General features: G+C 45.4%; 1 protein-coding gene across 1 annotated transcript in view; it reads left to right on the plus strand.

Moving 5' to 3' along the window:
- The first annotated feature begins 287 nt into the window (after window positions 1-287).
- LOC139449695 (sushi, von Willebrand factor type A, EGF and pentraxin domain-containing protein 1-like) overlaps window positions 288-26783 on the plus strand; it is a 39097-nt gene continuing 12601 nt past the window's right edge. The window contains exons 1-16 of the mRNA XM_071231198.1: window positions 288-402; window positions 1454-1577; window positions 2123-2247; window positions 8224-8403; window positions 8928-9113; window positions 9945-10181; window positions 11130-11345; window positions 15354-15545; window positions 16534-17068; window positions 17634-17803; window positions 18810-18971; window positions 19773-19934; window positions 20482-20689; window positions 21756-21946; window positions 22373-22543; window positions 23225-23458. Coding sequence (XP_071087299.1) covers window positions 288-402; window positions 1454-1577; window positions 2123-2247; window positions 8224-8403; window positions 8928-9113; window positions 9945-10181; window positions 11130-11345; window positions 15354-15545; window positions 16534-17068; window positions 17634-17803; window positions 18810-18971; window positions 19773-19934; window positions 20482-20689; window positions 21756-21946; window positions 22373-22543; window positions 23225-23458 — 3208 coding nt within the window. The remainder of the gene's footprint in view (window positions 403-1453; window positions 1578-2122; window positions 2248-8223; window positions 8404-8927; window positions 9114-9944; window positions 10182-11129; window positions 11346-15353; window positions 15546-16533; window positions 17069-17633; window positions 17804-18809; window positions 18972-19772; window positions 19935-20481; window positions 20690-21755; window positions 21947-22372; window positions 22544-23224; window positions 23459-26783) is intronic.

Raw genomic sequence — 26783 nt, forward strand, 5'->3', positions numbered from 1 at the left:
GCCCTTTTCAACACGTATAACGGAGGACACTCCATGCATAGGTCATAATTCAAAATTGTAAAGAAATTAAACACGAACCATAACATGATCAGGGAAATCACTCAAATCTGATTCCTAAGTTATAATTCTATTCTACTTCCGGAATCGACAAATTGTCATGGTTTCTCCATCACGAAAACGTACAATGGACTCTGCTTTTAGAAGAGATTTCTTATGATTATGGAATTTCAAAGTATTTTGGTTTTAACTAAAAATGCAGCTATTGTTTCAGACGCTATACTAACGGAATGAGGTGGTCCGGCGTCCTGTTTGGGGTGCTTTTGGCCTTGCTACTAGCCACGCTTGCCCACAGCTGCAACAGGAGCGGATCCTTGAGGTACACCAGGAGTTATCGATATCGAGGTAGGCCTTGCCCTTCAGTTGTGTCGATAAGTGACTGAACTTCAAACGCGACAAAAGGTGCAGTGACATGTACTTAGCCTTTAACCCGCCTTTATCCCGCCTGGCGAAACATTAGTTAGTGTGCTTGTGTTTGATTTGAAAACCCCGAACGACCCAAGTGAACCCGTGTTGACCATGGTCCAACCCAAGGATGACCACTGTCAGCTCATGTTCACTGATTTACGTCAAACTTCGGTTGACCTAAGTTGCCTGTACCTACTAAACCCCTGGGTGCTGTACTCTTGTTAGAAGCGACCGAGTGACGTCATCAGTGAAGCTTAATAGTTTCAATCTTTAATAAAAGCATTTAGCTGAAAACAATTAACCAGATATTGATTATGTGTGTATTCTGATATGCGTCATGGAAATTTTACTTCCGATTGTTGATATTCGTACATCTCGCTTGATGTTTTATACGTTATAAGTGTCGTTTTACATGCATTAAATATAATAGTACAATGGCAGCATTGTCATGCAATGACACCTTTCATAGTTGTGTGTTATAGCAATACACATGGCTGTATTTCTCCTTCTCCTGACAGCCATTTTGTTTTATTTCCAACTTAAGGTTGCATTTATGCGTATTATTTCTAGTACTGCCCTAAATTATCTTTGTTTAACATGGTCAGCACAGGTTGGATCTAGTCAACCCCGTTTGTAGAAACTTGGTAACCTCGGTTGACTCCGATCACTCAATGTATAATATTCGAACGCACGAAGTGACAGTCAATAGGCGGGTGGAGTAGCAGATGTAACGTTGTAGAGCTCATAGTGTTCTGCCTCCTTTCCCACTGTAATAAATAGCAATACCTTCTTGATGTTGGAATAAATCCATAAATATATATGATGCACTTTTAAGGAACTTTTGCGCGATCACGACCTTTGGCCAGAATCTCGTGATATCGCATACTCGCTAGTTTCCAAAGGTCGAAATCGTGTGATAGCTCCAAGGCGTGAATGTCCCTTACAGTATTCCATAAATATGTAACGTAAAATACACTCTATATTGTAGCAAATAGACCCCCAAGGATCAGTTGCGACTCCAAAAGCGCTACCTTCACAGCCGCGTATGATGATTCTTCAGTGTACGTCTACTGGCCTACTCCCAGTGTATCCGATGACAGGACTGGATACACGTGAGTGTGTTTAATGAACGGTGAAGCCCCGTCAGTTCAAACACCTCTTATCCAAGAACCACGATTTCCGGATGATTCCTTTTGGAACTATACATATACAAAGGACATTTAATAGCAGCAATGATTCGTTAATTTGAAATTGTAATCATGTCAATAGATATTGGGAGCAGTATTGTCCGGATTAATAAGGGTTCCTGTACCTACGATTAAAGGTCTAATCAATAACACATGTAGCCCGTTAACCTATCATACCAGCTTCTAAATAACACCACCATGGTAATATTGCTCGAGATATTCGATAGTTTTTTATGCGTTTCATCAGCATTCATTATCTATTAATCATAAACTTGTCTGCAATCGTACACATCCGCTTCTTCTTTCACCCATTGCCATTCAGCATTAAAGAATATCCATTGCCAAAACTACCTTTATTTGAATAGTCCGCAACACACGATTCATGAAAATGAACATTCTATATAATCAGCTACTACAACACAGCCATAAACTGTTAAAACCAGTAAAACTACAACCGTTATTTGTTACAGGGTTAACCGGATTTATGGCCAAGGTCCCTACAGCTATTTTCGCGCCGGACGTCACAGGATAACCTACAAGGTGACAGACACCGGAGGACTTACCGACACGTGCAGCTTCTACATCACTATCATTGGTCAGTTCCATTTTCCCTTGGGGTAGCAGTAAGCTAGACATGATGTGGTGTTGGGATGAGGGTAGAAGTGTGGTAGGTGTTTTGTGGTGTTGCGATGGGGTAGGAGTAAGGTAGACATGATGGGGTGTTAATATCGGGGTATATGTAGGGCAGGAGTGATGTAGTGATGAGATGGGTTTAGTACTACGGTTGGAGTGAGGTGGTGTTGGAAGGGGTTAGTACTACGGTAGGAGTGATGTTGTGTTGAGATGGGGTTAGTACTACGGTAAGAATGTTGTTATTAGGATTCATGTGTTGGGATGGGGGTAGAAGTAAGGTAAGAGTAGTGGGGTGATGGGATGGAGGTAGAAGTAAGGTAGGAGTTATGTGCTTTTGGGATGGAGGTAGAAGTAAGGTAGGAGTGATGTGCTGTTGGGACGGTGGTAGAAGTAAGGTAGGAGTGTTTTGGTGATGGGATGGAGGTAGAAGTAAGGTAGGAGAAATGTGATGTTGGGATGGGGGTAGAAGTAAGGTAGGAGTGATGTGGTGTTGGGATAAAGGTAGAAGTAAGGTAGTAGAGATGTGGTGTTGGGATGGGGGTAGAAATAAGGTAGGACTGTTTTTGGTGTTGGAATGGGGGTAGGAGTAAGGTATGAGTGATGTGCTGTTGGGACGGTGGTAGAAGTAATGTAGAAGTGTTTGTGTGCTGGGATGGGGGTAGAAGTAAGGTAGGAGTGATGTGGTGTTTGGATGGAGGTAGAAGTAAGGTAGGAGTGATGAGGTGTTGGGATGGGGGTAGTACTACGGTATTAGTGATGATGTGTTGGGATGGGGTTAGTACTACGTTAGGAGTTTTGTGGTGTCGAGATGGGGTTGGTAGTATAGTAGGAGTGATGTGTTGTTGCGATGAGGTTACTACCACGGTAGGAGTTTTATGGTGTTGAGGTGGGGTTAGTATTACGGTAGGGTTTTGTGGTGTTGAGTTTTGGTTAGTACTGAGGTAGGAGCGATGTGGTGTTAATATCGGAGAATAAGTAAGGCAAGATTGAGTAAGATATAAGGTAGGAGTGATGTGCTTTTGGGAAGGAGGTGGAAGTAAGGTAGGAGAAATGTGATGTTGGGATGGAGGCAGAAGTAAGGTAGGAGAGACGTGGTTTTGGGAAGGAGGTGGAAGTTATGTAGGAGAAACGTGATGTTGGGATGGGGGTAGAAGTAAGGTAGTAGTGATGTGCTGTTGGGATTGGGGGAGAAGTAAGGTAGTAGTGATGTGCTGTTGGGAAGGGGAAGGAAGTAAGGAAGGAGAAATGTGATGTTGGGATGGAGGTAGAAGTAAGGTAGGAGTGATGTGATGTTGGGATTGGGGGAGAAGTAAGGTAGTAGTGATGTGCTGTTGGGAAGGGGAAGGAAGTAAGGAAGGAGAAATGTGATGTTGGGATGGAGAAAGAAGTAAGGTAGGAGAGATGTGGTTTTGGGAAGGAGGTGGAAGTAAGGTAGGAGTGATCTGCTGTTGGGAAGGGGGCAGAAGTAAGGTAGGAGTGTTTTGGTGTTGGAATGGAGGTAGAAGTAAGGTAGGGGTGATGTACTGTTGGGATGGGGTAGAAGTAAGGTAGGTATGATGTTGTGTTGGGATGGAGGTAGAAGTAAGGTAGGAGTGATGTGATGTTGGGATGGGGGGAGAAGTAAGGCTGGAGTGATGTTGTGTTGGGATGGGAGTAAAAGTAAGGTAGGAGTGCTGTGGTGTTGGAATGGAGTAGAAGTGATTTAGGAGTGATGGGGTGTTAGGATGTGGGTAGAAGTAAGGCAAGAGTTCTGTGCTGTTGAGATTGGGTAGAAGTAAGGTAGGAGTTTTTTGGTGTTGGTATGGGGGTAGAAGTAAAGTAGGAGTGATGTGCTGTTGGGAAGGGGGTGGAAGTAAGGTAGGATAAATGTGATGTTGTTATGGAGGTAGATGTAAGGTAGGAGTGATATGATGCTGGGATGGAGGTAGAAGTAAGGTAGGAGTTCTGTGGTGTTGGGATGGAGGTAGAATTAAGGTAGGAGTGATGTGATGTTGGGATGGGAAGAGAAGTAAGGCTGGAGTAATGTGGTGTTGGGATGGGGGTAGGAGTAAGGTAGGAGTGCTGTGGTGTTGGGATGGGGAGAGAAGTAAGGTAGGAGTGATGTGCTGTTAAGATATTGGTAGCAATAAGCTATCGGTTGATATGTGTTGCGATTGGGTCGGGATTAAGGTAGAGTTGATGTGTTGTTGAGAGGTACTAATTTGATGTGTGACAGTGATGTGCTGTTGGGATGAAGGTAGAAGTAAGGTAGGGGTTCTGTGGTGTTGGAGTGGAGTAGAAGTAATTTAGGAGTGCTGTGATGTTGGGATGGAGGTAGAAGTAAGGTAGGAGTGCTCTGGTGTTGGGAAGGGGGTAGAAGTTAGGTAGGAGTGCTGTGGTGTTTGGATGGGGGTAGAGGTAAAGTAGGAGTGATGTGATGTTGGGATTGGGGGAGAAGTAATGTAGGAGTGATGTTATGTTGGGATGGGAAGAGAAGTAAGGCTGGAGTGATGTGGTGTTGGGATGGGGGTAGAAGTAAGGTAGGAGTGATGTGGTGTTGGGATGGAGGTAGAATTAAGGTAGGAGTGATGTGATGTTGGGATGGGAAGAGAAGTAAGGTAGGAGTAATGTGGTGTTGGGATGGAGGTAGAAGTTAGGTAGGAGTGCTGTGGTGTTTTGATGGGTGTAGAAGTAAGGTAAGAGTGTTTTGGTGTTGTGATGGGGGTAGAAGTAAGGTAGGAGTTTTGTGGTGTTGGAGTGGAGTAGAAGTAATTTAGGAGTGCTGTGGTGTTGGGATGGAGGTAGAAGCTAGGTAGGAGTGCTCTGGTGTTGGGAAGGGGATAGAAGTCAGGTTGGAGTGTTTTGGTGTTGGGATTGGGGTAGAAGTAAGGTAGGAGTGCTGTGGTGTTGGGGTGGGGGTAGAGGTAAGGTAGGAGTGATGTGTTTTTGGGATGGGGAGAGAAGTAAGGTAGGAGTGATGTACTGTTAGGATGAAGGTAGATGTAAGGTATGAGTGATGTGCTGTTGGAGTGGAGCAGAAGTAATTTAGGAGTGATGGGGTGTTAGAATGGGGGTAGAAGTAAGGTAGGATTTCTGTGGTGTTGGGATGGGGTAGAAGTAAGGTAGGAGTGCTGTGGTGTTGGGATGGGGGTAGAGGTAATGTAGGAGTGATGAGGTGTTGGGATGGAGGTAGAAGAAAGGTTGGATTGATGTGCTCTTTGTATGGGGGTAGAAGTAAGGTAGGAGTGATGTGCTGTTGGGATTTGGGAAGAAGTAAGGTAGGAGGGTTTTGTCGTTGGGATGGAGAGAGAAGTAAGGTTGAGTGATGTGCTGTTAGGAAGGGTTGGAAGTAGGGTAGGAGACATTTGATGTTGGGATGGAGGTAGAGGTAAGGTAGGAGTGATGTGGTGTTGGGATGCAGGTAGAAATAAGGTAGGAGAGATGCTGTGTTGGGATTGGGTTAGAAGTAAGGTAGGAGTGTGTTGGTGTTGGAATGGGGGTAGAAGTTGGGTAGGAGTGTTTTGGCGTTGGGATGGAGGTAGAAGTAAGGTAGGAGAAATGTGATGTTGGGATGGGGGTAGAAGTAAGGTAGGAGTGATGTGGTGTTGGGATAAAGGTAGAAGTAAGGTAGTAGAGATGTGGTGTTGGGATGGGGGTAAAAGTAAGGTAGGACTGTTTTTGGTGTTGGAATGGGGGTAGGAGTAAGGTATGAGTAATGTGCTGCTAGGATGAGGTAGAAGTAAGGTAGGAGAGTTTTGGTGTTGGGATGGAGGTAGAAGTAAGGTAGGAGTGATGTGGTTTTGGGAAGGGGGTGGAAGGAAGGTACGAGAAATGAGATGTTGGGATGGGGGTTGAAGTAAGGTAGGAGTTCTGTGGTGTTGGGATGGAGGTAGAAGTTAGGTAGGAGTGCTGTGGTGTTTTGATGGGTGTAGAAGTAAGGTAGGAGTTTTGTGGTGTTGGAGTGGAGTAGAAGTAATTTAGGAGTGCTGTGGTGTTGGGATGGAGGTAGAAGTTAGGTAGGAGTGCTCTGGTGTTGGGAAGGGGATAGCAGTCATGATTAGTGCTCTGGTGTTGGGATGGGGGTAGAGGTAAGGTAGGAGTGATGTTGTGTTGGGATGATGGGGAGAAGTAAGCTAGAATTGATGTGGTGTTGGGATGAAGGTAGAAGTAAGGTATGAGTGATGTGCTGTTGGAGTTGAGTAGAATTAATTTTGGAGTGATGGGGTGTTAGAATGGGGGTAGAAGTAAGGTAGCAGTGCTGTGGTGTTGGGATAGGGGTAGAGGTAAGGTAGGAGTGATGAGGTGTTGGGATGGTGGGGAGAAGTAAGGTAGGTATGATGTGGTGTTGGGATGGAGGTAGAAGTAATGTAGGAGTGATGTGGTGTTGGGATGGGGGGAGACGTAAGGTAGGACTGATGTGGTTTTGGGATGGAGGTAGAAGTAATGTTGGAGTGATGTGGTGTTGGGATTGGGGTTGAAGAAAGGTAGGAGTTCTGTGGTGTTGGGATAGGGGTAGAAGAAAGGTAGGAGTTCTGTGGTGGAAGAATTAAGGTACGAGTGATGTGATGTTGGGATGGGAAGAGAAGTAAGGCTGGAGTGATGTGGTGTTGGGATGGGGGTAGAAGTAAGGTAGAAGTGATGAGGTGTTGGGATGAAGGTAGAACTAAGGTATGAGTGATGTGCTGTTGGAGTGGAGTAGAAGTAATTTAGGAGTGATGGGGTGTTAGAATGGGGGTAGAAGTAAGGTAGGAGTTCTGTGGTGTTGGGATTGGGTAGAAGTAAGGTAGGAGTGCTGTGGTGTTGGGATGGGGTAGAGGTAAGGTAGGAGTGATGTGGTGTTGGGATGGTGGGGAGAAGTAAGGTAGGTATGATGTTGTGTTGGGATGGAGGTAGAAGTAAGTTAGGAGTGCTGTGGTGTTGGGATGGGGGGAGACGTATGGTAGGACTGATTTGGTTTTGGGATGGAGGTAGAAGTAATGTTGGAGTGCTGTGGTGTTGGGATGGGGTAGAGGTAAGGTAGGAGTGATGTGGTGTTGGGATGGTGGGGAGAAGTAAGGTAGGTATGATGTTGTGTTGGGATGGAGGTAGAAGTAAGGTAGGAGTGCTGTGGTGTTGGGATGGGGGGGGACGTATGGTAGGACTGATTTGGTTTTGGGATGGAGGTAGAAGTAATGTTGGAGTGCTGTGGTGTTGGGATTGGGGTTGAAGTAATTTAGGAGTTCTGTGGTGTTGTTATAGGGGTAGAAGAAAGGTAGGAGTTCTGTGGTGGAAGAATTAAGGTAGGAGTCATGGGATGTTGGGGTGGGAAGAGAAGTAAGGCTGGAGTGATGTGGTGTTGGGATGGGGATAGAAGTAAGGTAGGAGTGATGTGGTGTTGGGATGGAGGTAGAAGTAAGGTAGGAGTGATGAGGTGTTGGGGTGGAGGTAGAAGTAAGGTAGGAGTGCTGTGGTGTTGAGATGGAGGTAGAAGTAAGGTAGGAGTGATGTGCTGTTAAGATATTGGTAGCAATAAGCTATCGGTTGATATGTGTTGCGATTGGGTCGGGATTAAGGTAGAGTTGATGTGTTGTTGAGAGGTACTAATTTGGTAGGAGTGATGTGTTGTGTTTGATGTAGCAATAAGGTGGGACTGAGTTGTATAGTTATGGACAGTTGTAAGTTAGGAGTGATGTGTTGTAATCGTTGTAGTCGTAATCTAGGTCATTTTGAGCTGGGTGAGGAAGGAGTGATGCGGTGTTGAGACTGATGTAGCAGTAAGGTGGAAGTAATGAGTAGAGATGCGGGTTGTACTCTGGTAGGAGTGAGAGAGACATGACGATCTGGTCAGTGGAGTTGGTAGGGAGTTACATGAGCAGGATCACGTACATGAGCATACGTACACTCCTTCTTCGCTCACTTGAATACCTGTGATGCAATCCAATCATCTCTTCGCGATATTTTATTAACTTTCTTTTCACAGTGAAAACATGCAAGTATCGCAGTAGCCCCAGCTATGGATATCAACATTGCGACCATAATGACAGACGACATGGCACCCTTTGTTCGTATTCCTGCTATCACGGTTACCATATGTCCGGAAGCCCCACATCATCGTGTGGAAATTACGGACTCTGGTTATCCAGCGTTCCTTCATGCACAAGTGAGTGATGATAATACGTGTGTTGTGTTGTGTTCCGTACATATATACTGGGTGCGCTCGGTTTGAGAAGACGTGGTGTATTGAGCGAGAGAGAGGAGAGAGAGAGAGAGAGAGAGAGAGAGAGAGAGTGAGAGAGAGAGAGAGAGAGAGAGCGGCAGAGGGAGGGGGGGTGTATGAAAAGGATAGATAGATATGCACAGTGTGTGCGGGAGAGTAGGAATATGGTGCATGTGTGTACGTAGGAGAGATTTCGTGTTGTACTGAGCGTGTGGGATAGGGATAAAGGACTATGTTTTGTGTGTGTGTGTGTGTGTGTGTGTGTGTGTGTGTGTGTGTGTGTGTGTGTGTGTGTGTGTGTGTGTGTGTGTGTGTGTGTGTGTGTGTGTGTGTGTGTGTGTGTGTGTGTGTTAGAGATTATCTACTGGGTGCGTTGGAGAGACAGAGAGCGATATATTCAGTATTTCTTTATAAATTAGTCTTTTTTCATCTCAAAAGTAGAGAATATATAAGGTTTCCTATTCCAGGAAATTCCTGTGGCACTCCGACCATACCACCCTATGGCCTCAGCATCAACTGCACCAATGGTCAATACTATGAAAGCAAGTGCATTCTGAACTGTGATTGGAAGAAAGGATACTGGGCACGCCATGAAAGCTATATTTCCTGCCTTGGAAACGGAACATGGAATTATAACCGCTGGCAATGTGCTGGTAATAATGATTGAGATTTTTATTTTTTATTATTTAAGCTGAAGCGTCTAATTATCTCCTAAAAGGACAAATGTACACGGGTTCTCCTTTGTGTGAACCCAGTATGACCTTAGCAGAACAGGTTCTCAGTAGTGATTCCAGGGCGAAGGGTCGCCGGTACCCCTTCTTTAGTGTCGCTTTCTGTGAATTCCAGGATATATTTGACAGGCAATACCCTGGCGCCCGGAGTCATAATAGCCATGTGGCCATGTCTTCCCGTAGAGAAAAGATCATGCTTGTTTCACATAGGAAATCCAGGGCAGATTATTTTGATGTTTGATTGTCTCCCTGTTGAAATTCCAGGGCAGGACAGGTTCCCAAGTCCCCTTTTGTGTGCCCGTTGTTGTTCAGAGTGTGATACTCCAGTACATCAAGCAGGTTAAAAGAACCGATAAGATCCTACCCAAGCTGCCCAATCAAGACTGCTTGCTATCAACAACAGATTTTTCTGGTCCAGATTTGACTAATGGACTTATAATAGGCATGTCGCTGTGATATTGCTGACTGTGGCCTAAAATAATATTCGCCTACTCCCTGCAGATTGTTGCGATGGGATTGGGCGTCAAACCTTTTCAATATCCGCTTTTTATGTTGTATTTGTGGAATCAATACTGTATTGACAATGTATCGTGTCTAGGATTACGCGTGCGATACTTTCCTGAAAATGAATCTTGTAATTCTGACTTAAAACATCATTGCACAAAGACAAACAGCCGCGAAAATGAGGTTTTGAGCTATATATTCTAACACGAGGTATAAAAGTTGAATAACAGATGAATACATTTCACTCAGATATCGAAAAACCAAAGATCTTCAAGTGCCCAGAACAAGTGTTGAGAACGACCGACACTACTTACACATGGCCGACAGTTTGGGCAACAGATAACTCTGGCATAGTCAATCTGACTCAGACAAAAGGTCCACGTTCAGGAACAGAGTTGACTGAAGGATCCCAGCTTATCCAATACCGCGCTGATGATGCATCAGGAAACATCGCCCCGCAATGCGCTTTTGTAGTCAATTATGAAGGTGAGAGTCGTTACTTCCTCCATACGCTTCTGAAATAATAGGGGACACGGGTGGCTCAGTCGTCTAAGGCGCCGAGATTCGCTGTGCATAGTAGCGTCCCTTGGGCACGCAAGAAACCAATGACTGTGGGTTCGAGTCCCGGTTCGCCTCGATTATGTTTCTGGGTTTATCAGCACCATACCCATGCTCGTGGGTTTCACCGAAGTGGTAAACGTCTGAGACCTGTATCACTTCGGGCTTTCCTTCCACAATAAGCTGATACAACGTGATATAACTGGAATACTGTTAAAAGCGGCGTTAAACCCAACTCACTTACTCATATATATTGGTGTTTACTTACAGAATATAATTATCATTTGCTTTGGACGCTTGAGGCGACGGCACTTTAGTTTGTAGTCTTTAGTTTCAATTAGGTCATGTGTTACATGTGCCTTTAAAGTTTGGTAAGACACATGTAAACTGAGTGAGTGAGTGAGTTTAAAACAGTACTAAAGGGCATTATTTGTTGGAATGTCAACTGTGATCATAATTATCGCTGTGTGATATTGTCCCACTATCGTTATACTATTGGTATAATATCATGTGTACATAAAATTGCCTTCTAGAAATTCAAATTTCAGGTTGAGGGTTGACAGGTTGAGGGTAATGAAAACAAATATACAATTTGGGGTTTCGTCTTGAATATTTTTGCATTTATGTTTAATATTGGTTGTATTTGAGCTATCTTTATGTAACTGAACATTGTCTCAAACACAGATACTCACACGAGAACAAGCACATGCCTCTTCAAATGGCAGGACCTTTATAATAGTCTTTCTGCAATGCAAAATATGTATATATATATATATATATATTGCTAGTATATAGACGCGAAATACTCTCTGTTTTAACCCATTAAGTGTTTAAGTAGCATCCATGTCGCTGACTTTTCTTTTCTGTCTGTTTCAGTTCCTCCGTGTACCAGGCCCGCCGTGTCAAGTGGTGGCGATTACGACCCCGTCTTCAACTGCTATTCCAGCAAGTACACCGTGGGTTCGTCATGCAGAGCCAACTGTCCACACAGCCTGGTGCTGGGGAATCCGTACATCACGTGTGAGAGGCGCGACAGCTTCATCCCGGCCTCCACGTGGGTTGGCAATGACAGCTCCATTCCGACGTGTCACAGTAGGTAGCTCAACAATAACATGACACTGATAGTGGGTGGGTGATGATGACATGTATATACGTATTGTCCGTTTTACTCTCATCACTTTGCCCTGCTACATACAGGTGGCTTGGTATGTACCCAGGTGACTTGTTGTGTACCCAGTTGGCTTGTTGTGTACCCAGGTGGCTTGGTATGTACACAGGTTGCTCGGTGTGTACACTGGTGGATTGTTGTGTCCCCAGGTGGCTTGGTATGTACACAGGTGGCTTGGTGTGTACCCAGGTGGCTTGGTGTGTACACAGGTGGCTTGGTATGTACACAGGTGACTTGGTGTGTACCCAGGTGGCTTGGTATGTACACAGGTGGCTTGGTATGTACACAGGTGACTTGGTATGTACACAGGTGGCTTGTTGTGTACCCAGGTGGCTTGGTATGTACACAGGTGGCTTGGTGTGTACCTAGGTGACTTGGTATGTACACAGGTGGCTTGGTATGTACACAATTGGCTTGGTATGTACACAGGTGAATTGGTGTGTACACAGGTGGCTTGTTGTGTACCCAGGTGGCTTGGTATGTACACAGGTGACTTGGTGTGTACACAGGTGGCTTGGTATGTACACAGGTGGCTTGGTGTGTACACAGGTGGCTTGGTATGTACACAGGTGACTTGGTGTGTACACAGGTGGCTTGGTATGTACACAGGTGGCTTGGTGTGTACACAGGTGGCTTGGTATGTACACAGGTGGCTTGGTGTGTACACAGGTGGCTTGGTATGTACACAGGTGGCTTGGTATGTACACAGGTGGCTTGGTATGTACACAGGTGGCTTGGTGTGTACCCAGGTGACTTGGTGTGTACCCAGGTGGCTTGGTATGTACACAGGTGGCTTGGTGTGTACACAGGTGGCTCGGTGTGTACCCAGGTGACTTGGTGTGTACCCAGGTGGCTTGGTATGTACACAAGTGGCTTGGTGTGTACACAGGTGGCTCGGTGTGTACCCAGTTGCCTTGTTGTGTACCCAGGTGGCTTGGTATGTACACATGTGGCTCGGTGTGTACCCAGGTGGCTTGGTATGTCCACAGGTGGCTTGGTGTGTACCCAGGTGGCTTGGTGTGTACACAGGTGGCTTGGTATGTACACAGGTGGCTTGGTATGTACACAGGTGGCTTGGTGTGTACGCAGGTGGCTTGGTGTGTACCCAGGTGGCTTGGTATGTACACAGGTGGCTTGGTGTGTACACAGGTGACTTGGTGTGTACCCAGGTGGCTTGGTATGTACACAGGTGGCTTGGTGTGTACCTAGGTGGCTTGGTGTGTACCCAGGTGGCTTGGTATGTACATAGGTGGCTTGGTGCGTACCTAGGTGGCTTGGTGCGTACCTAGGTGGCTTGATGTGTACCCAGGTGGCTTGGTGTGTACCCAGGTGGCTTGATGTGTACCTAGGTGGCTTCGTGTGTACCCAGGTGGCTTCGTGTGTACCCAGGTGACTTGGTGTGTACACAGGTGGCTTGATGTGTACACAGGTGGCTTGGTATGTACCCAGGTGGCTTGGTGCGTACACAGGTGGCTTGGTGTGTACACATGTGGCTTGGTTTGTCCCGAGGTGGCTTGGTGTGTACACATGTGGCTTAATGTGTATCTAGGTGGCTTGTTGTGTTGCCAAGTGACCTGGTATGTACACAGGTGACTTGGTGCGTACACAGGTGACTTGGTGTGTACACAGGTGGCTTGGTGTGTACCCAGGTGGCTTGATGTGTACCTAAGTGACTTGGTGTGTACCCAGGTGGCTTGATGTGTAACAAGTGACTTGGTGTGTACCCAGGTGGTTTGATGTGTACCAAGTGACTTGGTGTGTACCCAGGTGGTTTGATGTGTACCAAGTGACTTGGTGTGTACCCAGGTGGCTTGGTGTGTACACAGGTGGCTTGGTATGTACACAGGTGGCTTGGTATGTACACATGTGGCTTGGTGTGTACACAGGTGGCTTGGTGTGTACCCAGGTGACTTGGTATGTACCCAGGTGGCTTGTTGTGTACCCAGGTGGCTTGGTGTGTACACAGGTGGCTTGGTGTGTACCCAGGTGACTTGGTATGTACACAAGTGGCTCGGTATGTTCCCAGGTGACTTGGTGTGTACACAGGTGGCTTGGTGTGTACCCAGGTGGCTTGTTGTGTACCCAGGTTGCTTGGTATGTACACAGGTGGCTTGGTATGTACACAGGTGGCTTGGTATGTACACAGGTGGCTTGGTATGTACACAGGTGGCTTGGTATGTACACAGGTGGCTTGGTGTGTACCCAGGTGGCTTGGTATGTACCCAGGTGGCTTGGTATGTACCCAGGTGGCTTGGTGTGTACCCAGGTGGCTTGGTATGTACACAGGTGTCTTGGTATGTACACAGGTGGCTTGGTATGTACACAGGTGGCTTGGTATGTACACAGGTGGCTTGGTGTGTACAGAGGTGGCTTGGTATGTACACAGGTGGCTTGGTATGTACACAAGTGGCTTGGTTTGTACCCAGGTGGCTTGGTGCGTACACAGGTGACTTGGTGTGTACACAGGTGGCTTGGTGTGTACCCAGGTGGCTTGGTGTGTACCCAGGTGGCTTGTTGTGTACCCAGGTGGCTTGGTGTGTACCAAGTGACTTGGTGTGTACCCAGGTGGCTTGGTGTGTACCCAGGTGGCTTGATGTGTACCCAGGTGGCTTGGTGTGTACCAAGTGATTTGGTGTGTACCCAGGTGGCTTGGTATGTACCAAGTGACTTGGTGTGTACCAAGTGACTTGGTGTGTACCCAGATGGCTTGGTGTGTACACAGGTGGCTTGGTGTGTACCCAGGTGGCTTGGTGTGTACCCAGGTGGCTTGGTATGTACCCAGGTGGCTTGGTATGTACCCAGGTGGCTTGGTGTGTACCCAGGTGGCTTGGTATGTACACAGGTGGCTTGGTGTGTACCCAGGTGACGCGTTGTGTACCCAGGTGGCTTGGTATGTACATAGGTGGCTTGGCGTGTACCCAGGTGGCTTGGTGTGTACCCAGGTGACGTGTTGTGTACCCAGGTGGCTTGGTGTGTACACAGGTGACTTGGTGTGTAGACAGGTGGCTTGGTGTGTACCCAGGTGGCTTGGTGTGTACCCAGGTGGCTTGTTGTGTTCCCTAGGTGGCTTGGTATGTACACAGGTGGCTTGGTGTGTACACAGGTGACTTGGTGTGTACACAGGTGGCTTAGTGTGTACCAAGGTGGCTTGGTATGTACACGGGTGGCTTGGTGTGTACACAGGTGACCTGGTATGTACCCAGGTGACTTGATGTGTACACAGGTGACTTGGTGTGTACACGGGTGACTTGGTGTGTCCCCAGGTGGCTTGGTATGTACACAGGTGGCTTGGTGTGTGCACAGGTAGCTTGGTGTGTACCCAGGTTGATTGTTATGCACCCAGGTGTTTTGTTGTGTACCCGGGTAACTTGGTGTGTACACATGTGTCTCGACGTCTAGACCGGTGCCTTGCTGTACATACATTTTGGGTGCACAGGTGGCGTGTTCTGTACACGTATGGATGTTTACACAGGTAGATGACAGTCTAAATATGTTGCTTGATAAGTACACAGGTGACTTGTGTACAAGGTTGACATAGATAATACACGCGCTGCCTTTTGTGTAGACATGTGGCCTGTTGTGTACACATATGACCGAAAACAATATGGTCATTATCATTGTTGTCAAATGGTTATCATGTAATATATTTTTTAAAAAACCACTTTTCCTTTATATTGCCCAATCATCTTTGCATAAATCATTTATCAGTTATAAATAATGGTCGAGTTCAATAATCGGTCAATATTCAGGAGGGCTCACATGGGCATAACTAAATTGGATCGTTAAATAACTACGTTTGTCATCGCCTGTATTGCCCAAACCACCACAAACCAACGATGCCTCAACACCCCTTACCCCGATTTAGTTTTTAAAACGAGCAATACACCAGCCCCAAGAAGTCGTGAAACTCACTTCCCCATTTACACTTTCAGAGCAAGCTTGCCCCGATCTGACCCCGCCAAGTAATGGATCCCTTGCATGTGACAAGATCTTCGCAGGAGAAGTATGCCAAGTGCAATGTCACACCGGTAATGACATTCCTGCCCACAACGGAGGTCACACTAACTTCAAATGTGGACTAAATGGAGACTGGATGCCTGTGACCCAGGTTCCCGACTGTTCTTGTAAGTTTTTCATTGATAACTCATTCATGGGGATTTGGGGGAAAGTATGTCCCCAGTGACAAGAGCCGGTTAATGAGGATGGAGTGATTACAACGTGTGGCTTCCTCTTGTTTCCTGGTGCCCCCACGGTGGCTCGGTGCCTTGTCTACACAGACCGTCGTTATATAGCTAGAATACAACAAACTGAGGCGTAACACAACAGCGTAGTCCACAAGGGTTAAAAGATCGAGGACAGAGGCTGTCCGATACTTAAGCGATTGTCTAGGTTGATTGGTAAGTTGAAGTAATATGGGTATGGGACACGGTATTTGCGATTGATCATAATTGATAACGTTGCGAAAACAGAACAAACGGTTGAAAACAGCGAACTTCGTAATTTGGACATTTCATATACTCTTCATTTTGCTTCTTAAAATACGAATGAGGTAAATATGGAAAAACCTACTCTATTTTCTCGTATTTCTGGATAATGTTTTAGGACCACAGGCTCAGGGCTTGTACCAGCTATTCACACAGAAGAGACCATAATTCCTCGTAGATCGTGATTACTTGCTGATATAAAAACAAACATTTAGTAACTTGAGTACGAAAACTGACGTGGAAATTGAGGAAGACGTTGAAATATGATATTTGTTAGTATCAGGCCTGGTGCTCGGAATCACGGGAGTTAAATGTGGATTGGTCGGCTCGCAGCCAGTTTGCTGTCAGACTGGGGTATTCATGTTAAACTGCGGCATAGTATCTCAGTGAGCATGTACTATAATGCTGTATGGGGTCATAAGTCCGCATTAGTGAAAACAGCCACACGCGCGCGCACACACACACACACACACACACACACACACACACACACACACACACAAACACACGTTGCTATATAAGTGTAATAATCTTGAACATGACGTTAAAGCCCATTTCACCTCATCGTTATTCCTCGTCGCTTGAAAGATGTTCTCCAAACATTCGTTTGTGTTTATTGTGTTTTCAGTATTGGTATTTCCTGACGCCAATAAGCTTCCGTTCCAACTCTTCTACTTTGGCGGAAACTGCTCTGACAATGAAACAAGGCTCGGTATCAGCGAGAGGTTTCTGCAGACCATTGAAGAGGCAGCACTCCTCAAATGTGACGATGGTGAATGCATTGTCGACAACGTGGACGTGAAATGTGCTGCCATAGATGAAGATGCACATTTCACCAAAAATGACTACGAATACGAATATGAATATGAATATGAACAGGAATACGAATATGAATATGAAAATGATGATGTCCTTGACCTCGACCTGGTTGAAGAATCGGCAGAAAGCAATGATTCTGGTTTGGTGCTTAACAGGAGACGTAGAGATGTTGGCGGCATCTCTTCCCCGCCACGTATTTGGAACACAACGTCGGCGCCTGATACGGATGACGGACTCGGAAACTCTTCTGGAGAAGGTTCTGGCGCTGTTCGGGTGCTGAAAAAAAGGAAACCATCTTCCCGCATCGATGTGAGCTTCGACTGGACCTTCAAGAACAGATCCAGGTAGAGTGAGTGAGTGAGTGTGTGAGTTGGGTGGGTGGATGGGTTTGGGTTTAACGCCGCTTAAAAACATATTCCAGTTATAAGCAGTCTTCGTGAGTCTTGTGGTGGATCTCTAGCAACTCGCATATGGGTAACTGTTTGGTTGAGTTCAGGAAGGATGTTTTTTTACTTATCGATACCCGACAGCGTTAGGTAAGTTAGCAAAATAAAGGACTACTGAAGCGAATCTGTTGTGATCATTATGTCGCTTTGCCGTCTCCAAATGTTGAGACTGAGAACAAAATTACTTATCTAGAAAACTATTTATACGCAGTAATATATCCAAAAGACGTCCGAGCTATGTATCATGTTGCGCACAGGATGCTCACAGACGAACATCTAGTACGGTAACAGGAAACGGATAATTTCTTCACCACTGTTGTTTTGTCCAATGCGCGGAGCTGGTGGCAATGATATCCATCAATATCACTTGATGAACGCATATTATTACTTTCCAGGACTGTGATGAGCAATATGTCAGCCATGAACACCACTTACTCAGTCAGTTTTATATTGTATGTTCCAGATTACTGTACAGGGAAAATGTGACAGACTTCATCGACATCGTCCTCAACTCCACCCGCCTGTCCCTCAACGGCACGAGAGAAGGAAACTTCAGAATTGCAAGTCTTGGAAATCTAACTGTAGCGTGTGGGCCTGGGAAAGTTGTGGCCAACATGTCAAGGTCACTCTGCGGTATAGAATGCAATGCTACCTCATGCTCTCCCGACGGAGATATGGTGTTCATCATAATGACGTTTTTTTAAATTTAAATTTCCCGATGATTATGGATTTCTCATTCACTCTTACCTCATTGGAATCCCGGATCACAGGATCTGTTCAAAGTAGTCTATGATCGCCCTGAAGACCTCTATTATTGTAATCTAATGCTGACAAAGTGTGATCCGAGTGAGAGTTTGTCACCGGGGTCCGATGTATGATATTTTCAGCAACCGGCTTTCATGTCACTGGCTTTTGCTCATACTGCCAAGCACTGGTTTGTCTGACTTGATATAATGATATTGTCGACAGCGGTTTCAACCTTCACCTAATGCCGATTGTTCTATTCCATTTTCACTTATTTATGAAGCTACCAATCAGTCTGCATTCGACATTGAAAATGCCAACGATCCCCGTCAAAATTGTTCATATTTATGACGGAATTAGGTCATCTTCCTGTCCGCATGTTCCTAGGTATTTCTTGACATTGTTAAAATGCTGTTATTTAAAAAAACGGGTTTGTTCAAAACGTCAACATCCGAGAAATATCTACCGAGGGTGTAAAGGGCAAACTGATTTTGATAACTATATGAATCGATTACAGAATAACAGTGATGTCACCAGGGTTTCTCGAAAATTGTAAGCATTACATATTAAGTGCCAGTGAGTAAGGAGATGTTTAAGGTCATAGAACGGGATAGTATCTCTCCTCATGCTGACAAGCAACGCATAATATTCAATAAATTCCTAAAAAATGTCCACCAGTAAAAAATCTGAAATGACCTAACCACGCCCTTGATAGTGAAACTATGTTGTAAGTAAAACTTGCCTCTCCATTGAATTTGAAAAATATTTACATGTATGCTCAAATATACCAAAGACATGGAGAAATATAGAGGCCATAAACTGGAGTTAATTGTGAAAATGTTTACATGTTTGAATCAGATAATGAAGGTTGACCAAGTGTTCAATATTGTTACAGTTCATTGTCCACGTGGGACGTTCCACAACCAGGAAGTGGACACCTGTGAGACGTGTCCGGTCCACACCTACTCCGACACCAGTGGTCAGACACAGTGCACTCCGTGTGGTCAGATGACCGGTACCAAGATCAATGGAAGTAAAACTGACCGGGACTGCATCGGTAAGTGGCCGTCATGACATGGTAGCTCTTACCAAATTAAATACGGATCGTTGCAATAGAACGACAGGTTACGAGCCAACATTTGAGTGTACATGTACATGTTCCTGGACGGAATCTTTCACAAGTGAGTGAGTGAGTTGTGTTTAACGCCGCTTTGAACATTATTCCTGTTATATCACGGCGTGTAAGCTTAACGTGGAAGTAAAAGTGATGCAGGTCTCAGACGTTAACCATTTTGGTGAAACCCACGACTACGGTGCCGAAAAAACTAGAAACATAATCGGGACGAACCGGGATTCGAACCCACGAGCATAGGTTCTGGAGAACTCTTTCACAAATATAAACGTACGTGGAGTATATGAATGAACAACTTTATGTATATTTGCAAATAAATTAATTCTGCAATAAAATTAAATTGAATTATGACACCGGATATGGATTAACGTACCATGTCGGGATTCGAACCTGAAAGCGGGTCTAAGGCTGACTCTTTAATCACCACGGCCTTGTTCCACAAAGCGATCGCAGCTCTACGGCTGTCGAACGTCTGTATTGAAGCATGGGAGTTGCGATCGCCTCAGTGCCCAGGGCGCTTCCTCGAACGAGGCCCAGTTTCCTCAGCGCTCGGTTTGCCAGAAGATTTTATTTCGATTTCTGTGAGCAAATGATCTGAATATTTACTATTAAATGTTTCTGTCAGTACTCAAATGTTGTTAAATTATGATTTAAGGCCCCATAGCCTTTACTATCTCGTTACAAAGTGTCTCAGATGAATTTGAAGCTACCATTCTTGCCTGACAGCTATGTGTCATCCTGGCCACTTTTCTCCAAGTGGACTAACATCCTGCGACCCCTGTCCATTTGGCACATACCAACCGAAGCAAAATAGCAACAGCTGTACCCCTTGTTCCTCGGACACGACCACTCTAGAAACAGGGAGTTCCAACCTGAGCCACTGTGTTCGTAAGTTTGTTGTTGTTGTTTGTTTGTTGTTTTACACCGCACTCAGCTCTATTTAAGCTATGTGAAGGCAGTCTGTAGATAATCGAGTCTGGACCAGACAATCCAGTGATTGATATCATGAGCATCGATCCACATAATTGGGATACGATGACATACATCAACCAAGTCAGCAAGGCTGACCACCCGATCCCGCTAGTCGCCTCTTACGACAAGCATAGTCGCCTGTTACGGCAAGCATGGGTTGTTGAAGACCTATAATCTAACCCGGATCTTCACGGGTACAGATTTGGGTTGAAAGTTTAAGGTAGACATTTATATATTAGTTCAAGATGAAATCCCTTAAATCCTGGAAGCACCGAAAACATGTGATAATTTATTGTGTACAGAACAGGAAGCGTGTACCAGCAATGTAAATATTGCGATCACTCTGATTATTTATACGTTGTCGCATCTTTGTTTTCAAACTTAAAAATCAAAATAAGTGTGAATCATGTTTCAAAATATTTTAATTTATTCAATCTACAGTGATTTTCCTCTTAACTTTCAGCGTTTGATGTGCTGGTCAAGGGTCCCGTTCGACTCAACTTCGGTCCTGTTCTTGCGCAGTGGGCGGAAGAGTTATCCATTGCATTCTGGTTCCGAACTCTGCCACAAAGACAGAAAAATTCCAACATTTCACTTGTGCTGAGTCACCCTACTAGAGGTCACCAGATGACCTTTGAAATGACACAGCAGACAAGCATCAGGATGAGGGGGTAGGTAAAACGTGTATAGTAGAGTGAGTGAGTGAGTTGGGTTTAACGCCGCTTTAACAGTATTCCAGTTATATCGCGGCGTATCATCGTAATGTGGGAGGAAAGCCCGAAGTGATGCAGGTCTCAGACGTTTACCACTTCGGTAAAACCCACGAGGTATGGTGTTGACAAACCTAGAAACATAATCGGGACGAAACGGGATTCGAAACCACAATCATAGGTTTCTGGCGAGCCGAAGGGATGCAACTCTGCACAGCGAATCGCGGCGCCTTAGTCTAGTGGACCGCCCGTGCCTCTGTATACAGTAGAGCTTAGAGTCTCGGTCGTTCTGTTTGCTTGCGCATTCTGATAGAAGAAATGTCAGTTTTCATATTAAGATATTATTGGAAATTTGTTTATAAAAAAATATAATGGCAAAAGTTTCCTCACAACGGTATAATAAACTCTTGCACAAATCTAATTCCAGAAACCGCCCTGATTTCAGACCCTAACCAAAATGCATTATTTATTCATCGTCTCTTGATAATCAAATAATAAAATAATACATGTAAATCTGCTTAACTATCTTTTTTAAATTTTGAGTTAATGTTACTCATAATGAGATGCTAATTATCAGGATATACAAAAATATATTCATAGAGACAATGAACATATATATGAGTAGTCCTGCTTTGATTTGGCCTAAGATGGATAGTTATATACTAGTCCACAATACTCTTCTCTCTCAACCTTCTACTTCATTTTTCCGCCTCTTTCTCTACCAATAACAGCCACTGATACTACGATAGAAATGTTATTTGTATACTAAAATACATAACATATCTCGTCCTTCAAAAATCTGGGATTCAAACCCATGACGCCAAAGGGACGCAACTCTCAAGGACATAGTCTCCTTGTCCTACCTTGTCATCTGGTGATTTTGAAACAGGATAGTCTGACGTAATGGTCCGTCTCGACGGTTGTAGGTGTGTTAAACGTCATTTACTATTATTTCAAAACTGCCGAAATGCAGTCTCAAGTAAAATTTGACCTTTCAAAATAATTGAATAGCCCCATGTGTTCTCAGACGCCATGTTCCAGTAAACACCCACGTCCCCCAGGACCTGTGGACACACATGGCTGTAGTGTGGAAAGGCTATCCGAGTTTCGTGGACATCTACAGGGCTGGCAGCAGGGTGGCGCATTACGGAAACAAATCCCCCCTGTGCTTTGTACCGAAGGACACCGAGCTCTCTATCCACGTTGGGGAGGGCACAGGTGATACACGTGTAACTCGTTCATTGACGTAACTTTTCTCGCTAGCTATCAGATTATGAAAAAGGCATGTGAGACGCTACCTAGCCTTTTAAAGATGGACGTATTATTACAATATCATTGTAAATGTTTACATGTGTCAAATACTGTTTTTGATGGAGGTGCAAAGGCGCTGACTCGCCACGCTGAAGACATGGGTGCGATTCCTTGCATTGGTACAATGTGGGCAGTCCATTTCCTCCGTGAATTGGATGGAACATTGCTTACAGCGATGTTTATGTTTTCACACACCGATGTGTATTACAATGTAGTTACATCTGTAGTACACGATTGAAATTAAACAGAGCTTGCCAGAAGTTTAATTGCCACTAACTGTCAATCTCCCGTTTCGGGACAATGTAACATCGAGATGTAACACTTTGTTACCAGATTTCAGTTTGAGGGAGATGTACGTGATGCCGCTAAGCAACGTCTCGGGGACTATAGTTCACATGGCCAGGTCCTGCTCACCTGGAGATGTTGGATTCGATTCTCTCATCAGCAAAATCAAGGCATCGGATCCATCGAAGATCAGCATGGTGGTACCAAGTGTCTGTTCAGGTGAGCTATGACATGTTCAGGTGAGCTATGTCATGTTAAGGTGCGATGTGGCGTGTTCATGAAAAATTAGAAACATGTTTTACGTGGTTGATGTGCATCTGTGAAGCTTCTGGAAACACGTACGAACACATTATTGCAATTATATCACGGCCGCCAAGTAAATGGGTAGAGGCCAGGAAAAAACAGTGGTTGGCTGCATGGTAACCGATTCCCCTTGTCAGTCAGTTCACGTTCAAGCATGGGTACTGGGGACGTGCAATAATTTTACCTGGGTATTTCCATGGCGTAACCATTTCACAATATCAGCACCCAAAGTAATTTCGATTGCCAAATAATGGTTAACTTGGATGATATAAATATAGTGAGCTTTAAACCCCTCCACAACAATCGTCTTATTGCTTCGAGCTGTAAGTGATAGTCAGGATCGATTGTCGCTCAAACTGACAATTGGAAGTCGCAATTTCAATGATTTCATGCCTGACTGGTTATGATAACAGTATTGCGCCGCTTCGTTGTGTCAGGATGCGCTGAACATGAAACATTGTCAGCCCCATGCTTATGATCATGGGTTTCACCGGGGAGATGAACTGTTTCATTGTCGGCGGTAAACTGACGCCCGTGATGAACCTGAAACATTGTTCAAAACATCGTTAGTCCACCGCACGAATCCATTTTTTACAGAGATCGACTGGTGTTCACCTAGCCCCTGTCCCGAGCACTACTGTCGATCATTCAAGTATGGCTTCCAGTGCACGTGTAAAGGAGGCTTCTCTGGCCGGAAGTGCGAGACACCGCCGGACTACTGTGTCGTGGACAACAAGTGTGAACATGGCGCTCTGTGTGAGAATATCAAGGGAGGGGTAAACTGTACCTGCACTGACGACTACAAGGGGCGATACTGCGAAATACCAATAGGTAAGACTACAGTGGGCAGTACTGTGAGACATAACTAGGTAAGAATAAAAGGGCTGGTACTGTGAGGCACCAATAGGTAAGACTACAGGGGGCGATACTGCGAAATACCAACAGGTAAGACAGCAGTGGGCGGTACTGTGAGGCACCAATAGGTAAGACTACAAGGGGCGATACTGTGAGGCACCAATAGGTAAGACTACAAGGGGCGGTACTCTGAGACACCAATAGGTAAGACTACAAGGGGCGGTACTCTGAGACACCAATAGGTAAGACTACAAGGGGCGGTACATACCAATAGGTAAGACTACAAGGGACGATACTGCGAAATACCAACAGGTAAGACTACAGTGGGCGGTACTGTGAGACACCAATAGGTAAGACTACAAGGGGCGGTACTGTGAGACACCAATAGGTAAGACTACAAGGGGCGGTACTGTGAGACACCAATAGGTAAGACTACAAGGGACGGTACTGTGAGACACCAATAGGTAAGACTACAAGGGGCGATAATGTGAGACACCAATAGGTAAGACTACAAGGGACGATACTGTAATACTCCAATAAGGTAAGACTACAAGGGGCGGTACTGTTAGGCACCAATAGGTAAGACTACAAGGGGCGATAATGTGAGACACCAATAGGTAAGACTACAAGGGACGATACTGTGAGGCACCAATAGGTAAGACTACAAAGGGCGGTACTGTGAGACACCAATAAGTAAGACTACAAGGGACGGTACTGTAATACTCCAATAAGGTAAGACTACAAGGGGCGGTACTGTGAGGCACCAATAGGTAAGACTACAAGGGGCGATAATGTGAGACACCAATAGGTAAGACTACAAGGGACGATACTGTGAGGCACCAATAGGTAAGACTACAAGGGGCGGTACTGTGAGACACCAATAGGTAAGACTACAAGGGGCGGTACTGTGAGACACCAATAAGTAAGACTACAAAGGACGGTACTGTGAGACTCCAATAGGTAAGACTACAAGGGGCGGTACTGTGAGGCACCAATAAGTAAGACTACAAGGGGCGATACTGTGAGGCACCAATAGGTAAGACTACAAGGGACGAGGCACCAATAGGTAAGACTACAAGGGGCGGTACTGTGAGACACCAATAGGTAAGACTACAAGGGACGGTACTGTGAGACATAACTAGGTAAGACTACAAGGGGCGGTACTGTGAGACACCAATAGGTAAGACTACAAGGGGCGGTACTGTGAGACACCAATAGGTAAGACTACAAGGGACGGTACTGTGAGACATAACTAGGTAAGACTACAAGGGGCGGTACTGTGAGACACCAATAGGTAAGACTACAAGGGGCGATACTGTGAGGCACAAATAGGTAAGACTACAAGGGGCGGTACTGTGAGACACCAATAGGTAAGACTACAAGGGGCGGTACTGTGAGACTCCAATAGGTAAGACTACAAGGGGCGGTACTGTGAGGCACCAATAGGTAAGACTACAAGGGGCGATACTGTGAGGCACCAATAGGTAAGACTACAAGGGACGAGGCACCAATAGGTAAGACTACAAGGGGCGGTACTGTGAGACACCAATAGGTAAGACTACAAAGGACGGTACTGTGAGACACCAATAGGTAAGACTACAAGGGGCGGTACTGTGAGACACCAATAGGTAAGACTACAAGGGGCGGTACTGTGAGACACCAATAGGTAAGACTACAAGGGACGGTACTGTGAGACACCAATAGGTAAGACTACAAGGGGCGATAATGTGAGACACCAATAGGTAAGACTACAAGGGACGATACTGTAATACTCCAATAAGGTAAGACTACAAGGGGCGGTACTGTTAGGCACCAATAGGTAAGACTACAAGGGGCGATAATGTGAGACACCAATAGGTAAGACTACAAGGGACGATACTGTGAGGCACCAATAGGTAAGACTACAAAGGGCGGTACTGTGAGACACCAATAAGTAAGACTACAAGGGACGGTACTGTAATACTCCAATAAGGTAAGACTACAAGGGGCGGTACTGTGAGGCACCAATAGGTAAGACTACAAGGGGCGATAATGTGAGACACCAATAGGTAAGACTACAAGGGACGATACTGTGAGGCACCAATAGGTAAGACTACAAGGGGCGGTACTGTGAGACACCAATAGGTAAGACTACAAGGGGCGGTACTGTGAGACACCAATAAGTAAGACTACAAAGGACGGTACTGTGAGACTCCAATAGGTAAGACTACAAGGGGCGGTACTGTGAGGCACCAATAAGTAAGACTACAAGGGGCGATACTGTGAGGCACCAATAGGTAAGACTACAAGGGACGAGGCACCAATAGGTAAGACTACAAGGGGCGGTACTGTGAGACACCAATAGGTAAGACTACAAGGGACGGTACTGTGAGACATAACTAGGTAAGACTACAAGGGGCGGTACTGTGAGACACCAATAGGTAAGACTACAAGGGGCGGTACTGTGAGGCACCAATAGGTAAGACTACAAGGGGCGATACTGTGAGGCACCAATAGGTAAGACTACAAGGGACGAGGCACCAATAGGTAAGACTACAAGGGGCGGTACTGTGAGACACCAATAGGTAAGACTACAAAGGACGGTACTGTGAGACACCAATAGGTAAGACTACAAGGGGCGGTACTGTGAGACACCAATAGGTAAGACTACAAGGGGCGGTACTGTGAGACACCAATAGGTAAGACTACAAGGGACGGTACTGTGAGACACCAATAGGTAAGACTACAAGGGGCGATAATGTGAGACACCAATAGGTAAGACTACAAGGGACGATACTGTAATACTCCAATAAGGTAAGACTACAAGGGGCGGTACTGTTAGGCACCAATAGGTAAGACTACAAGGGGCGATAATGTGAGACACCAATAGGTAAGACTACAAGGGACGATACTGTGAGGCACCAATAGGTAAGACTACAAAGGGCGGTACTGTGAGACACCAATAAGTAAGACTACAAGGGACGGTACTGTAATACTCCAATAAGGTAAGACTACAAGGGGCGGTACTGTGAGGCACCAATAGGTAAGACTACAAGGGGCGATAATGTGAGACACCAATAGGTAAGACTACAAGGGACGATACTGTGAGGCACCAATAGGTAAGACTACAAGGGGCGGTACTGTGAGACACCAATAGGTAAGACTACAAGGGGCGGTACTGTGAGACACCAATAAGTAAGACTACAAAGGACGGTACTGTGAGACTCCAATAGGTAAGACTACAAGGGGCGGTACTGTGAGGCACCAATAAGTAAGACTACAAGGGGCGATACTGTGAGGCACCAATAGGTAAGACTACAAG

Source organism: Haliotis cracherodii, unplaced genomic scaffold (assembly GCF_022045235.1).
Source record: "Haliotis cracherodii isolate W230 unplaced genomic scaffold, xgHalCrac1.p SCAF_8, whole genome shotgun sequence".
NCBI classification, from domain to species: Eukaryota; Metazoa; Mollusca; class Gastropoda; order Lepetellida; family Haliotidae; genus Haliotis; species Haliotis cracherodii.